Below are 15,502 nucleotides of genomic sequence, written 5' to 3' on the forward strand. Positions count from 1 at the left end.
GGCAGATAGATGGTTACTTTAGAGAGGTGGGGATGCACCAGTTGTATGTCCAAGTGGTTAGTACCTGGGATCTGGGGTGGTTTTGTGGTGTGGATGTAGGGATGATTCCTGACCTGAGTCTTTGCTGCCCTAACCCCACCGTTCTACAGATGGTGCAGATTATGGCTCACTGCCCTGCTTAAGGAAACATAACATGATCACACATCCAACAGCTGTTCAGCTGTAACCTCATTCCCTGAGAGGAAACTTGGAACACCTCATCAGTTTCTTTCTTTCATTCCGACGTGCTCATGCTCTGTCAAATTTATTAAACCTCAAATTATTTTTTTGTGAACGTCTTTCCAAAATCTGCTCACACTCGTCTTCCACTGTGTGACGTTACCATCCCGTAAAAAGTTGTCCTGTATAGCCAGAGCTGTCTTTATTTGCCATCTCCATCTGCTCAGACCTTGGCTGCATGAAGACCGCTTTCATGTTGTTGTTTTTTTCCCTCCTTTCCAGTGCGACAGCTGTTGTTAGCAGTCATCACATGCGTCTGTCACCTCCATGTCAAATCCTGTCTGCTCTTGCTTCGACCCCCTTCTGTTTCCAAGTCCTCCTTTCCTCTTGCCACACTTCTTCCTAAGCTCCGCTTCATGATGAAGCGTTGAAATTACACTGCCCAACTGTTCGTATTTGTATTGCAAGATTCTCCTCACAGGGTTGGTGGCAAGATTAGCAGTTCACTCTAAAGCATTCACCCAATTTGAAACCACTTGAGGACGGTGTCCACAGGGATGTGGTGACACGGAACTCTGTGCAGACTCGTCAAAGACAAATTAATAAGTCAATTACACAATTACACACTTAGATAATAAAAGCTCCATTCCTTCCACTGGGGGTCCCCAACACTCAGGCACCTGCAAACTGGATCATGCATAGACAAATGCACCACATGGCTGAAATGTTGACGTGGTGGCCACTCACACAGCACAAGTGATACTTCTCATCTCAGTCCTTAGAACCCTAAAAACTTTATTTTGAGTGAGTAGTTGCTCTAAGAACAATGATCTCTATGGACTATATGCACACATTAGTTCCGTGTTGCCAAAGTCACTACCATTATGGATTATCACCATAATAGTTAATCATCACTATAATAATCAGTAGCGTTATATAAATACAAAAAATAGGGCTGCATACACGCATGTAGAATTGTTGTCAATAGCGTTTGCTATTTATTTGCATTGTATCGTTCTGTGCTAACATTTTTGAAACATTCATTTTAGTCATGCAAATGTTCTAGCTTTCTTACCTTGTATATAACCTGATGTCATCATCGGAGGCAGAAAACCGCTCCATTCCAAACTTACAGCTGATGGTCATCTCCTCCATGTGCCTCCGTAGAGCTGCAACTTCCGACCGGAGCCCTTCGGTCTCATCAAGTGCCAGATCCACTGCAGCTGGCGCCGCAGAAGAGCAGTAGTTGTGGTCAGGCAAAGTTACTTCCATTGCTGGTTCCTCCAGGTGATCAGCGAGAGGTTTTGGTCGCTCTCTTTGCTCCCAAACACCGGGACGAGGGGCAGGAATAGAGTAGTTGTTCCACTTGAAAAGAATGGGGATGGCTCTTTTTTTTTTTTTTTTTTTAAACAAACAGCGCACCTCTGTGGTTGATGGCTGGATTACATCAGCAGGCAGAAAATGCAGAGAACACCACAAAAATATGAACAATGACAAAAAAACACACACAAAATATGAACAATGACAAAAAAACATACTAGAAACATTGAAAATTGAAAGTTTTCAGATATTGAACAGAATCAAACACTGTCATCCGCCATAACCGGAAACGACACAGCAATCAGAGATTTTAACGGAAATTATTCGCACCGCTCCGTGCATATAGTCCATTTAAGCAATGCCCTGTTCACACGCAAACAATTTTGTATTCACATCTGGAGTCTGCCCGGTAAAACCAGTCTGATCTGTTGGCTTTTGACCAGATCCACTGGAGTTATTGGGAATTAATGGCTTAGCTGAAGACAGACAAATGTGCTGTTCTTTCAGTCCCCTTCTCCCACCCGCCCGAGTTTATGCACAGTTTGACTTGTTCACCTAAATGTGTCATGTGCATGCAGAAACCACCAGATTCACATTGCTTGAGCTGGTAGTGTGAACGCAGCCGTGGACTCTACCCTACTTTAGGAATGTGCTCGTAAGATGTCCACTTAAAATGAATTCTGACATCTCAGTAACTTGTCAATGAAGCGGGGCTGTATTCTGCCGGTGCACAGGCAGAGGAGCCCTCTGCACAGTGCCTGGTTTGTTTTTCGGAGGGCAGCTGGTGGAAACGTGTGCGGAGGTCCCTGGCTGGGACAGGCAGGATGCTCGGGCGTTCTGAGAAGTTGCCCTGGCCTCTGGGCTCTGTGTTTTCTGTCTCCCGCTTCCTCTCCCAGGGGGCTCTCAGACACACTCTTCCCTCAGACCTTTGGCCTACAGTGCTGCTGCCATTCAGGAAGTCTCTTTGAGCCTTTGAGGAGTCGCCAAAGGAGACTTTCCGAGGCCGGAGCTGCTTCACGCCATATCCTCCTCAGAATCTAACGCATGGAAATGAGGGATGGTTTCATATCTGCTTTCTGTCCACTCCTCTGTGTATATTCATCATGAATCAGTATGCCAAGAGGTCTGTTAAGAAAATATTTGGTCCATGTTGTCGTCCAGCATCGTCAGCCGAAGATGTAGATCAGTTTTCACTTCATCTGTTTGTCCTAAAACACCCACATCCTCTCTTACAAGTATGTGCAGTGTTTAAAGAAGGATTTCGTTCTGCTATGAACCAGCACAAGCTGTGGATGGAAAAAAGAGTGATACAAGCTTTTATTTTTCTGGAGTTTTGCACAACTGGGTCACATATTAGTTCTGACTGTTGTTCAGACATCATGGTTATAACAAATGCTTCTTTTTTCTAAACAGAATAACTGATCTGTAAACAGATACTTGAAAATGTGTATGAAGGTGCCGAAAATGATGACCCTAATATGGACAGATTACAGATATTTAAATTTTCACAGTCTATAATTTATTTACATACAATAACGACAATAGCCCCTCTTCTTAAATTATCCCTACATATCAAGTGATTCCTACCTGCACATTCCAGTTTGATTTGTCAGATTCTAAACTGATCTCTTCAATGGAACAGTTTGAGCAGATACCAACATCCAGCTAGAGGTTGTTTCATCATTGTTAAAAGATCAAAACTGGTATTTCCATTCTTTTCTAGGTGAAATGCTCAGTTTGATCAAATTTAAACTTGGGGTGTCTAGTGTCAGTGGTTACTCAAATACAATGAAGGGTAATCTAATCTTGGTCAAAATCAGGATTGTACTTTATTTTTTATGCTATGTTTACACATAACGACGACAAATCACGAATGCCACGAAGTACACATTCTTGGCTGCTGATCACAAATGTGATGATTTGAAGCAGAGGTGTCAGGTGACCTCAGGAACTGCTGCAACCTGTTACCACGCATTACAATTAATGGCACGTGTTGCTGGAGAATTATCAGGAACCATTACGCATGGTCAAGAATAATGTTCCGCACTGTTGTGCACTATCGTGCGTAACAGCGCATCGTTACGTTCTGTCGCATTGTGAATGAGGTGAATTGTTTCCACACACACCCATACTCATCCAACTGTCAATTGCTGAACAATTCAGATTGCTCCAGTTTGCGCCTCAAAATCCACAACAGAAGAACTTTGTGACTGCATGCTTAGTTGGGCTCTGTGCCATGGAGTGGTGCAGCGAGGAGGAGGAGACTGAGAGAGCCAGAAGTGTGGCTCCACGCGGCTGTTGTCTCGCTCGTTTTCCCAAACATCAGGCACCTGCAGCAGGTGGAACACCTGCAGGAACACGCGGATGAGCATTGGAACGAGACTGTTAGCCGACTTGACGTACCGTCCTCCTTCAGCATAATGCATCAAATGCTGTGCAGCAGGGTTTAATTGTGCGCATGTCAGAGAAGAATGCTGTCACACTCTATTAAGGATCACCACTAATCAAGATTGATCAACATGCTCAGTTGCAACCTCCACGACATGAGGCCAAATGAGGGTGGTGTGTGACATACATGGAAAGATTTTTTGACAGCTAGAAACATGCTCCATGAAAATCAGGAATATCATGCACCAACACGCATTAATAAGAAACCTATTCAGATGCGTTAAGTCACGTTAAGAATGTCAGGAATTTGCAGAGAATGATGCAAATATGACATTCGTAACATGTCCTGCTTATGTGTAAATGCACCATTAGGTCAAACAAACACAGCATTCCTGATTAATTTTAGATCAACACCTGTTCACTAGTCTCTGTGGTTACAGAGTTCTGAATAGTGGGTACACTTTACCAATATCATTGCTTTGGGACGTTGCCACGGTAAACTTTCACTTTCTGACAGTTTTCTTGGCGCGCCTACAGAGAGATGCATCATTGACACCACAATTAAGGTTGCAAAACTCTGCTCCGGAGATGGAGCATGAGGGACTCAGGAGCACACATGCAATAACGCATCGAATTCAGCACACTATGCATACTGCCCCCCCCCACCAGAAATAGAAAATTTATCAGGTTGTGAAATAATTGCTACCCGACATGAGGAATTTATTTCCGTGTTCTGAAGCTTAAAAGATCAGGACCTGAATTGGGAACCATGAAGGCCTGCAGTGGTTTACTTCCACTACGGTTCCACATTAAACTGGTGGAAATGTGGGCTGGCTGCCTGTTTAGCAGCGATCCATGGACACTGAGTGGAACCAGTTTAAGAACAAAGAGATTATGCTGTTGTTAAATATTAGTTACTGAAACCTGTTGTTGCCCAAAAGCACCAAAAACCTGAAGACTATGAGGACAGCAGTCAGTCAGTTATTTTCCAAAGATGAACGTCTGGCTTGTTATAAACCGTGTCCAAGCATGCTTCGGTACAAAGGTAAAACACGGGTGTTAAATCATCAACACTGCTGTGCTCGTCTGTGATTCGTTTACAAAAACAAAAGATGATGAAACTTGCATCTGCTATTCATCAGCAACACAGTAAAAGATTCCTCCATCATAAACAGAGCTTTCCAGGATCGGAGCCGTTAAGCGGACAACGATCTGGCACTCCAGCCACTTTGTGTAACACATTTAGGCACAGATGGCCTTGATTTCACACACGCACTGCACGACTCAACAACTCTATGTGATCAGCTGCCGGTTTCAGAATCAAACCCACATACAGGCCTGCGCTGTTCCAAAATTAGGTTGTAACTGCATGTTTAGCAACAAGAATTGCAACATAATCCTCAGTGGCCACATTAAATGAACAAAACCACAGAATCCTGACATGTTCTGGGAGAAAGGCCTACCCGTCACATAGTAATAAAACCTGCAGTCTGACCCCTTAGCAAAATCAATTAAGGTCACAAATGAATGTTGACATTGTGCACAGATCATATTGTAGTCCCTCATTATTCTAGCAAGCCATTAAATGACAGACCCTGCCGTTGATGACACTTGACCTGAACCACCCCACGTTTGTGCAGCATTTCACCAGCAAGTTAATAAACGACCCATAATCCTGACAAATTAAAGGCATGTTGCACATTATTTAACGTCTTGGTTAGCAACACAACATCAAAGTATTCTTGATCGTAAGTCTATCCACGCACATGCAGTGTCACTAATGTACGAGGTCTATTAGAAAAGGAAAAACACCTCCGTGTTGATAACCATTTGTAAAATCCAGGCGGCTTTTGGTGGCTTTCAGTTGAGTGAGTATCTGAAAATTGTTTAACAGCAGGGCATGTTCCAACTTGTCCTTAAGGCTTCCAACGGAGGTGTTTTTCCTGTGGTGGCGCCGGCTGCGAGCTGACGCGCCAATCCGTCCGCACGTCTTTCATTAAAAAAATCTCCTTTAACAGTGGAATGTTCGGATAAACTGCTGATTCTGACCTCTTCTGAAAGTTCTCTGTTCTCTCACGACGTCCTGGGTCAACAGAGGCTTAAATTTGGAGGTTTTTAGCTTGAAACAGGATGACGACGTTGCCTCGGAGCGCTGCGCGACGTCCCGCTCCATGGGAAGTCCTTACAGCAATAGAAACAATACAAAATCTCTCATCAGCCGTTAAAATTTTCACCGAAAACCAGCTGAATTTCTCGAATGGTGTCCACTCGGATGTGCCTCACAGTTTTTGAAAAAATTTTGATCAAGCACAGCGCCAGTCTCTCAGCAACTTCTCAGACAAAGGAATTCTGACGAGGGGGCTGGACCACTCCTTCCACAAGGCGTGCTCACAGGCGAATGACGTCACTGACAGGCGTGAAAAAACTCTTGCATGCCCACAAGGGTTCAAGCTTGGCTGATGTAATCACACGTGATTCAAATCCATATGGTTTTTTTAAAAAAATAATAAGGTCGGATACTTTACTCACAGACCTCGTATTTAATTGCTAATTATTCCTCTCACGCTCATCAGCAGGGGCATTTCTGGAAAATGTCTTCCTTGGAATTTCTCAATGTGTGTGATGTACATTTTAGCAAACACAGAGAAACGTCCCGATAGCCAAGAGAGTGACACGAAAACTGCTGCATCCGATAACAAACCATCTGAGCTTTTATTTGAAAGTGATGGCTTGGATTTATCAGATATGGTCGGGAACGTCGCCCTGATTATGATATGGAGGGAGCTGCAGCAGGGTCTGCTGAAATATTGCAGTGTTTTAACAATTTTTAAAGTTTGATTTTGGATACTTACTGTTGTTTAACTATGCATACAGAAACATTATTTCACAAAGAGCATAAACCTTGAGGGTCAAAATTAATTATTTTATACTGCGTGTACATTGAAAGATGTTATATTTTATTTTACAAGCTTTGATGGTGACTGTGCCCGTCGGGGCCTCTTTGATGGCATGGACCTGGACAATGCTCTCCGCCAGGCGATCGCGCAACATCCGTGCATGAGTGTGCCAGTCAGGACCTCTTTGATGACGTGGACCTGGAAATTATTCTCTGAGTGGCAATTGCGCACCATCCATGCATCACAGTGCCATTTGGGACCTCTTTGATGACGTGGACCTTGGCATCATTCTGTGGCTGGCGATTGTGTGCCATCCCTACATCACTGTGCCAATTGGGACCTCTTTGATAGCACGGAACTGGACATTATTCTCTGGCTGGCGATTGCGTGCCAGCCATGCGTGACTGTGCCCATTGCGACCTCTTTGATGGCGTGGACCTGGACATTATTCTCCGGCTGGCAATCACCTGCCATACGTGCATGGCTGCGCTAGTTGGGACCTCTTTGATAGTATGGACCTGGACATTATTCTCTGGCTGGTAATTGGGTGTGACTTGTGTGTAATGACTTCTTTGATGGTGTGGGCTTTACATTTTGTTCTCTGTAGAGCTAGTGGACTTTGTTAATTTTACTTTGAGAGAGTTTGGTGGATTTTGGATCTTGATGTATGTGGAGTCTGCTGTCTGTACCGGAGCACTACACAGTTTGAACCCCATTATAGCTCCCACAATGAACATACATGCGGAACTTTCAACTGCTTTTCAGGCTGCCTGAACACAGTTACATCGATGGCAACACTTACAAGTGTGCACAAAGCTGAGCCTCTAGCAGACTGGTTTTAACAGCCTGCATTCATGATAAACATGCATATGCACTGTCTTCTCACATTGGAGATCGGCTGCTGCTTTTACAGTAACTGCATCAAAATGAACAATTATCACTTAAAATGAGTCATCATAACACAACATCACACTTATGTAAACGTCTGCAGTTCCATTGTTAACGTTAGCAGCTACATCCCATTCAACAGAGCGTTAGGATGTTCCCTCAAAGCTACGTAAACATGGAAAAATGAGTACGCTGTTTTCGGCAGTTTCCGTAGCTGTTTGTTGCAAATGGCGTATACATATTTTGAGACCGTCACTGAAGTGCACAAAGCAATCCCAGTGTACCATCGGATGGTGACTAACAGTCTAAATCTAAGTTGTTATGATTTGAGTGTGACATGTCCTTTAACAAAAGATGACTGTGTCCTTGAGCATCTCAGAGTTTAAGCTAACACAGGCTGAGTGGCCATTGTATGCCAGACAAGAAGGGACGACGCAAGTCTTTGAGCGAGGAGTCAGACTGCTGCAGCAGACAAGAAAACATAGACTCTCTGCACTGTACATCACCAGCAAAATAATTTAAAAATGGAGTACATCACACTCAAACAGAAGGCTGGAAATGAAACTTTTTTTATATTCAGTGAACAGACAAGAGTCAAAAGAGTCAGTCAGCTTGGGGTGGGGTGGGAGGTGACCAATGCCTGAAAGTCATCATGTGACTAATGTTCGATGTGACATCATCCTTCTCCTGTGACAATTTAGAGAGCTGGATAAGTCAGACCACGTGTTGTGTGGGCCGCTGAAGAGGAGGTACTGCTGGCCCACCACCACCAGAGGGCGCCCTGCCTGGAGTGCGGGCTCCAGGCACCAGAGGGCACTGCCACCTCACAGGAGCAGCCGGGGTGACAGCTGTCACTTATCACCTACGACAGCTGTCATCAATCATCTGATCTTCAGTGGTATATCAGCAAGACGACATCTCCACCTCTTTGCCGAGATATCGCTCTACCAAGGAGGTAAAGTACTCAGCCGACTGTGTTGTCTTCCTGACATTAATACTTTGTTACTTTGTGCGTTGGATAGCAGACATTTCTTCCGACGAGAGGTGGAGGTGGTTTTCCCACCATACGTGTTGCTGGGTGCAAACGCACCCACATTTAACTGTTTTTGTTCCTCGCCAGCAGTACCAGATCCGACAAGCGGAGGCAGTGGCCACCTGGGAGTTCGGGACTTGGCGGCTCCAGTATTCCCGGGGCTCGGTGGCAGAGGAAATTGTGTGGTTCCGGTTCTGCTTTGGACAGACGTCTCTTATCTTCGAGCCTGCCCACGTGACACATTTTGTGAATTGACTTCTTTGTCTACTATTGTAATCTGCTGTGTTTGTTGTGCTTATTCACAACAGTAAAGTGTTGTTATTTGACTTCCTCCATTGTCCGTTCATTTGAGCCCCCCCTGTTGTGGGTCCGTGTTCCTACACTTTCACAACACCACGGCTGTCGAGGAATAGGCATCTTTTTCTGGCATTGTTGCTGCATCACCAGGTTTCATCCAATAGTTCAATCCCACTGCCGCCACACGACCCCAAGGCCACTTTAAGAGGACTCCGAACTGTCTTATTAACACATTTTGATGTGCTTTGAGATTAATCTAGTTTAAAGTTTATAAATTGTATGGTCATTAAAAATTAGAGAACAATTACACTGCCTTCACTCTTGTGAAATGCACACTTGCCAAAACAACCTGTTTTTTTTTTTTCTCAAACTTTTCTTCTTTATTCAGATCTACCTGAAAATATAGCAAGATCATTTCGAGCTCCTACACTTTGTCAGGTTTTCTGACGAACTGTTAGGAAAATGCTGCAATTTTTAATGCAGAGGGGAAAAAAGGCAAAACTGTTGCCTCAACTTCCTGAAAACCGATTAGGCTTTTGAGTAAACCTACTAGTGTGAAATCTCCCAAGGGCAGGTATCACTTAAAGCTATAGTCAGCAGGATTTTGGGGGCGTTTCTGAGCAGAAATGGAGTATAGCATTCATAAACATCTGCTCATTAGTGTACAAGTACTTGCAACAATGGTTGCTAGTACAGGCTCATAAATTTGACAACCCTAATTAATGTGAAATTGGGGACCATACATATTTCTAATCGCCAGATGTCCTTCCTGACGCAACTCCAGTTTCACCCAAAGAAACACACACACACGGCTGCTGGTGTTCCGAAGAGGTCTCCCATCCAAGTACGAACCAGATGCTGCACTGCTTAGCTCTGCACTGCTTAGATCTGACGGGATCAGGCTGACACAGAGTATCCGGTGTAAAACTTGTGCCAATTACTAATGCAGATCTGGCTGTATCCGCTGTGGCAACCCCGTCCCAAGACGGGAGCAGCCGAAATGACAACACACACAAACACATACTTCTAATCGCAAGAGAAGACAAAGGAGCATGAATCCCTGTTGCCAGATAAGCAGGGAAACAAGATTGTGGCTGGTGACAGTATATTGCAGTCTGCAATCTCGGCACTAGATGTCACTAACTCCTACACACTGTAACTTTAACCCTGATTGGTCTACAAGTTTATTGAACCATTTGGTGACATATACTCAATGATATCTCTCTGAAAAAGGAGGAACTGATCAGCAGAGGTGAGGGTCTGAACCTCCTGGCTGCTCTCAACATAACACAATTTCTGTCAGAGAAGAAATAATCTCAATGTAGCCCTCAGTTTCAAATATGTGTGACATTCTGTCAGTTTTCCACTGCAAATCTTAGTGAATTCTTACAATCCATCAAAAATACAGTGACCGTACACTCACCCCACCTGGCACAAACATTTCACCAGAACGCATCTGTACTAGAGAGGACTTTAATCCGACTGCTAGAGATGAACTGGAGCGACGGGTGCTTCTAATGCAAGAGACGTTTTCCAGACCTTACAAATGCCAGAGACATTAACGTGAACCAGACTACTCATTCACTTCACATATAATGCTATCAAGTTGGGTTACAACATTCACTTTCCATCCTGTCTGAGAAAAACAAGACCTCACAACAGACCAACCACAACATCATCCGCCCACATACTCTACAATTAACATAATGCATTCCTCTTCAAATTAAAATATTCCTGGGACATAATACTCAAAAACAGGAAGGGTGCTACATCAGGAAGGGCATCGGCGTAAATCTTGTGCCAAATCAATATGCAGATCCACCTCTGGTCTGCTGTAGTGACCCTGAGTGAGAACAAGGGAGCAGCCAAATTGACTAAGTATACGTGCCCTGATGGCCCTGTGCACATGACACAACTAGACTGTGAATTAATTTTCTGGGTTCCTCTCAAAAATACTGAATGAAACCTGTTTTATCCAGGTAAAATTCCAGTCAGACCACATTGCGTTGTTTCATTCTAGAACACGCTGGCAGCACTAATGTGGTGGATCAGCAGTTTTAAAAATATACAAGTTTGAGGAAGTGGAATAACTTGTGCTAAGACAAAGCATTCTGCAGTGCAGGATTCAGGAATGATGCATCCTGGATCCAGTTAGTACATACATAAAATGAAATCTGTCCTCTGCATGTAACCCATCCTAATTAGAATTAGACACAATCCAACCACGAGGAGCAGTGAGCAGCCATGGACTGGCGCCTCGGGACCAACTCCAGATGTAGACACTTTCTTGGTCAGGGGCAGAGGAAGCAGCAGACCCTAAGCAACCATGTTTTTGATTGTGGGAGGAAACCGGTGTTCTGTTGAGATGACTTGCTTCATCGAGATGAGGTTCCTCGCGTAACTGCACATGCATGCACTGAAAAAATTACTTGACGAAGTTTGCTTATTTTGATGGGCAAGTAAATGTATAAATTGTTCATCCGAACGTAGTAATGTATAAAATCTACTCACTATAAAACGATAAGTATTTTTAACCTGGAGTTAGCGTATTTTGACAGGCAAAATATACATATACATACATTTATGCTCCTAACGTAAAATACAGAAAATGTTTTACTTACTAGGCTATAAATACACTGAATACAGTTAATAAAAAAAACTTTGACTGGGAAAAAAACCAAAAAAGGCGCATGTGCCGTTGCATGTCGAGCGAGTTACATCATCTCCACATGTGCAGTTGCGCGAGGCACCTCATCTCGACGGGTGACGTCTTCAAGTCCGGGGTAGAGCGATATGCCCAGTAGCGCGACGCACCTCATCTCGACGGGACACCGGAGTACCCGGAAGAAATTTAGAGAAAAATCGAGGTGAAAGGGCAAGGTCAAAATGTGAGCTCAGTGTTTATATACAGCATAGAGGACCTTTAGACAGGTACTATTCAACACTAATATTATCAGTTATCAAGTTGTTCATTGGTAAAACAACTTGATAATGATTTTATCATATACCTATAAATGATAAATGCACGCAGAACACAATGCGCGCGCTCTCCCTTCGCTCACTGCTTCCGGGGGTACGGATGCGGGACCCAAAAAGAATCCAAGTCATGGCCACGGAGCTCTGAAGCTGCGTTACCGAGACCATGCAACGGGCACTGCGCATCAAAACAGCGAGCATAGTCTCTGGACCTGTTGCTGCATACAGCTCGGCACAGCAGACGGGGGGGGCGGTGTGAGTGGCCCGCTGTGGAGCTTACCGACTCAGTAAGCGAATTGGAGGTAGTGAGAGCAATCACGGTGATGCCGACCGGTGTCACAATTCTTTCCGTCTCGCTTAGGAAACAGCGCTTGGAACTTGAGGTGGATGGATGATGAAAGAAACAAAACACCTTCGCAATTTACATTGATATTTTGATGAATTTTTGATGATTTCTTCATTTACAGGTGCTTCATTAAATAAATGTACTCGAATGATTATCAGCACGACGGCGAGCTTACAGGCTAACCTCCGCTAACACTAGAGGACAGTTGCCAGTTATAGCTTCTGAAACAAGGGAGGGAAAAAAAAGAAACAGCACAGTTCAGCTGAAGCATTAGTGGACGTACGTGACACCGGTGGGAAATACACACGTGGAACAAGAGGTGAAGCTCTTTACAGACACAGAATATTTTACGTCCACTAATGCTTCAGCTGAATTGTGCTGTTTCTTTTTTTTCTCCCTTGTTTCAGAAGCTATAACTGGCAACTGTCCTCTAGTGTTAGCGGAGGTTAGCCTGTAAGCTCGCCGTCGTGCTGATAATCATTCGAGTACATTTGTTTAATGAAGCTGCTGTAAATGAAGAAATTCATCAAAATATCGACATAAATTGCGAAGGTGTTTTGCTTCTTTCATCATCCATCCACCTCAAGTTCCAAGCGCTGTTTTCGAAGCGAGGCGGAAAGAATTGTACGTGATACCTGATTGGCTGATTACTCGGGTGGTATGAAAAATATTACCTGTCCGCGAAAAGGGTGTATTGCTATTTATTCTTTAGTGTTTTATCCAATCATATTGGCGTATCATTTATAGGTATATGATAAGAAGTCATATATCACCTTTTTACTGGCCTCTTCACCTTTGACCTTAGGTGACCATGAAAGATCATAACTCTTGCTTTGAACCGATTAAACATGGTGGAAATCTATGTTGAGAATAATGTGGTTCAAATTTCAATATGTGATTCAAATTTCAATGTCACACACAATCATAGATTATGATCTCGCAAAACAAAGGATTAATTTGCATGAATCTGTTTGTAAATACCCGTTGTTGATGTTTTTTAAAATCCAGTTACCTAATGTAGTATGTTCCGTCTTCCCAGACGAAGACTCATCTCTCAGCGCTCTTCCTTGGAAACACTAGAAGACATTGAGGAGAACGCTCCTCTACGCAGGTAGAACGCGTCACAGCTTTTTTTTTTTTTGCGCCGCTACAGTTCGGTGTAACATATCCCAGTGACACACTTGTCATGTTTTTACTACACTAATGTTTTTGTCTGCGTTACATTTTAGATGCCGAACCCTATCAGGTTCACCTCGACCAAAGAGCTTCAAGAAGATCCACTTCATAAAGAACATGAAGCAACATGATATGCGCAGTGGAAGGTATGAAGGCAAACAACGGCATCCCAAGTCAATACAAGTCCTCAGTGGATAAATGGCAGTCTGCCCCAGTCAATGAAGTGCAGTTTGTTTCTCACATTACAAGCCACATCTCCAAGAAGCGGGCTGAGCGGGCTCACAGTGTGCCAACCTACACATACACATACAACAGTGGGTGACTTTTATCTGATCAGTACAATAAATCTGGAATCTCATCATGCAATCCCTCTGCTTAAAGCTAAATCACACGTTATCGTCACAAAGTACAAAAGGGTGACTGTAACTTCAAATGCCAGATTTTGAAAAGGTTGTTGCAGGACGATACACTGCCTGTGTAAAGATTGTTGTGTTGTGAAGGGCAACCTGCATCATCACTTTTCTGTTTTGAGTTTGATCTGTTTGATATTCTCTCTGAATATGTCCGAGTGAAGTATATGTGCACACGCAATTGTATTTGAAAGTGTAGCTGTTTTTGTCAGCCTTCTGTGGTGGCCATAGGGGCCACAACACTTCCAAATTAAGACAACACTAGCAAATTCTGAAAGCATTTACAAATGCAATAAAAACACCTACATCAATACAACAGGTAGTTGCATCAGAAAAAAGTCTTACAAATTGAAAATACTTGTAAACATGCAGAATACAAGTATTGCCTGTCACACAGTTAGCGATTTAATATGGTAACGTGCCTGCGACAGAACAAACGAGGTTTCTGCCTGGAGGACTTTAACTGACTTTACTCTTCAGTGCATTGCAAAATAGTATAAGAAAACATGAAAATATAAATACACTGTAAATAAAAAAAAAAGTCTGAAATTAACTGTGAAATCACGACATTAAAAACTGTTAAAAGAAAAACAATGGAGAAGTGTTTAATTTACAGCAGTAATGTGTAAAATGTAGGACGAAACTGAACTGTGAATTTAACAGTACAAATATGTTAAAATGTAAAATAAGTTAAAATAAACATATGCCATTACAAATGACTATAGTCTAAACAGAAAAACCGTAATACCAAAAACTGTACAATACAGTTAGATTTTACAGTATACTACAGTTTACAATCAGTCAGCATTTATTTATGGAGTGCTTTACAGTACCGACTGGTGTCCAAAGGGCTTAACATTAAAAACACAAATTCACAAAAATAAAACAATAAAATTTTAAAACAGCACGTAAAAATAAAACATGTCACCTCCCCACTAGGTGTTAAAAGCCAGTTTAAAGTATAATACAGTAAAACACTGATAATTAAGAGTTTGAAAAGATGTTATGTGTCTGTTTAAACTACATTTTGAGGATAATTAAACATAAGGTCACTGTCTTGCAGAGATTTTATCTTCTAAATCGACAATTAAATTACAACAGGTTTACACTGTAAAACTGGCATATTTTATATAAAACTATTTACATATTCACTGTAATTTTTACAGAATTCTGGTAACCTCTTCTTCTTCTTCTTTGTCTTTCGGCTGTTCCCGTTAGGGGTCACCACAGCAGATCAATCGTTGCCATCTCACCCTGTCCTCTGTATCTTTCTCTGTCACACCAACCACCTGCATGTCCTCTCTCAGCACATCCATGAACCTCCTCTTTGGTCTCCCTCTTCTCCTCCTGCCTGGTGGGTCCATCCTCAGCATCCTTCTCCCTATACGAGGTCTGTCAATAAAGCAACGGTCCTTTTTATTTTTTTCAAAAACTATATGGATTTCATTCATATGTTTTTACGTCAGACATGCTTGAACCCTCGTGCGCATGCGTGAGTTTTTCCACGCCTGTCGGTGACGTCATTCGCCTGTGAGCTCTCCTTGTGGGAGGA

At 43.0% G+C, this 15,502-nt stretch overlaps 1 protein-coding gene across 4 annotated transcripts in view; it reads left to right on the forward strand.

Moving 5' to 3' along the window:
* Positions 1-15,502, forward strand: part of cables1 (Cdk5 and Abl enzyme substrate 1) — a 56,423-nt gene that overhangs the window by 12,040 nt on the left and 28,881 nt on the right. For all 4 annotated transcript variants that reach the window (XM_034183886.1, XM_034183885.1, XM_034183887.1 and 1 more), the window contains exons 2-3: positions 13,404-13,475; positions 13,594-13,686. In XM_034183886.1, coding sequence (XP_034039777.1) covers positions 13,404-13,475; positions 13,594-13,686 — 165 coding nt within the window. The remainder of the gene's footprint in view (positions 1-13,403; positions 13,476-13,593; positions 13,687-15,502) is intronic.

Source organism: Thalassophryne amazonica, chromosome 12 (assembly GCF_902500255.1).
Source record: "Thalassophryne amazonica chromosome 12, fThaAma1.1, whole genome shotgun sequence".
Classification (NCBI taxonomy): domain Eukaryota; kingdom Metazoa; phylum Chordata; class Actinopteri; order Batrachoidiformes; family Batrachoididae; genus Thalassophryne; species Thalassophryne amazonica.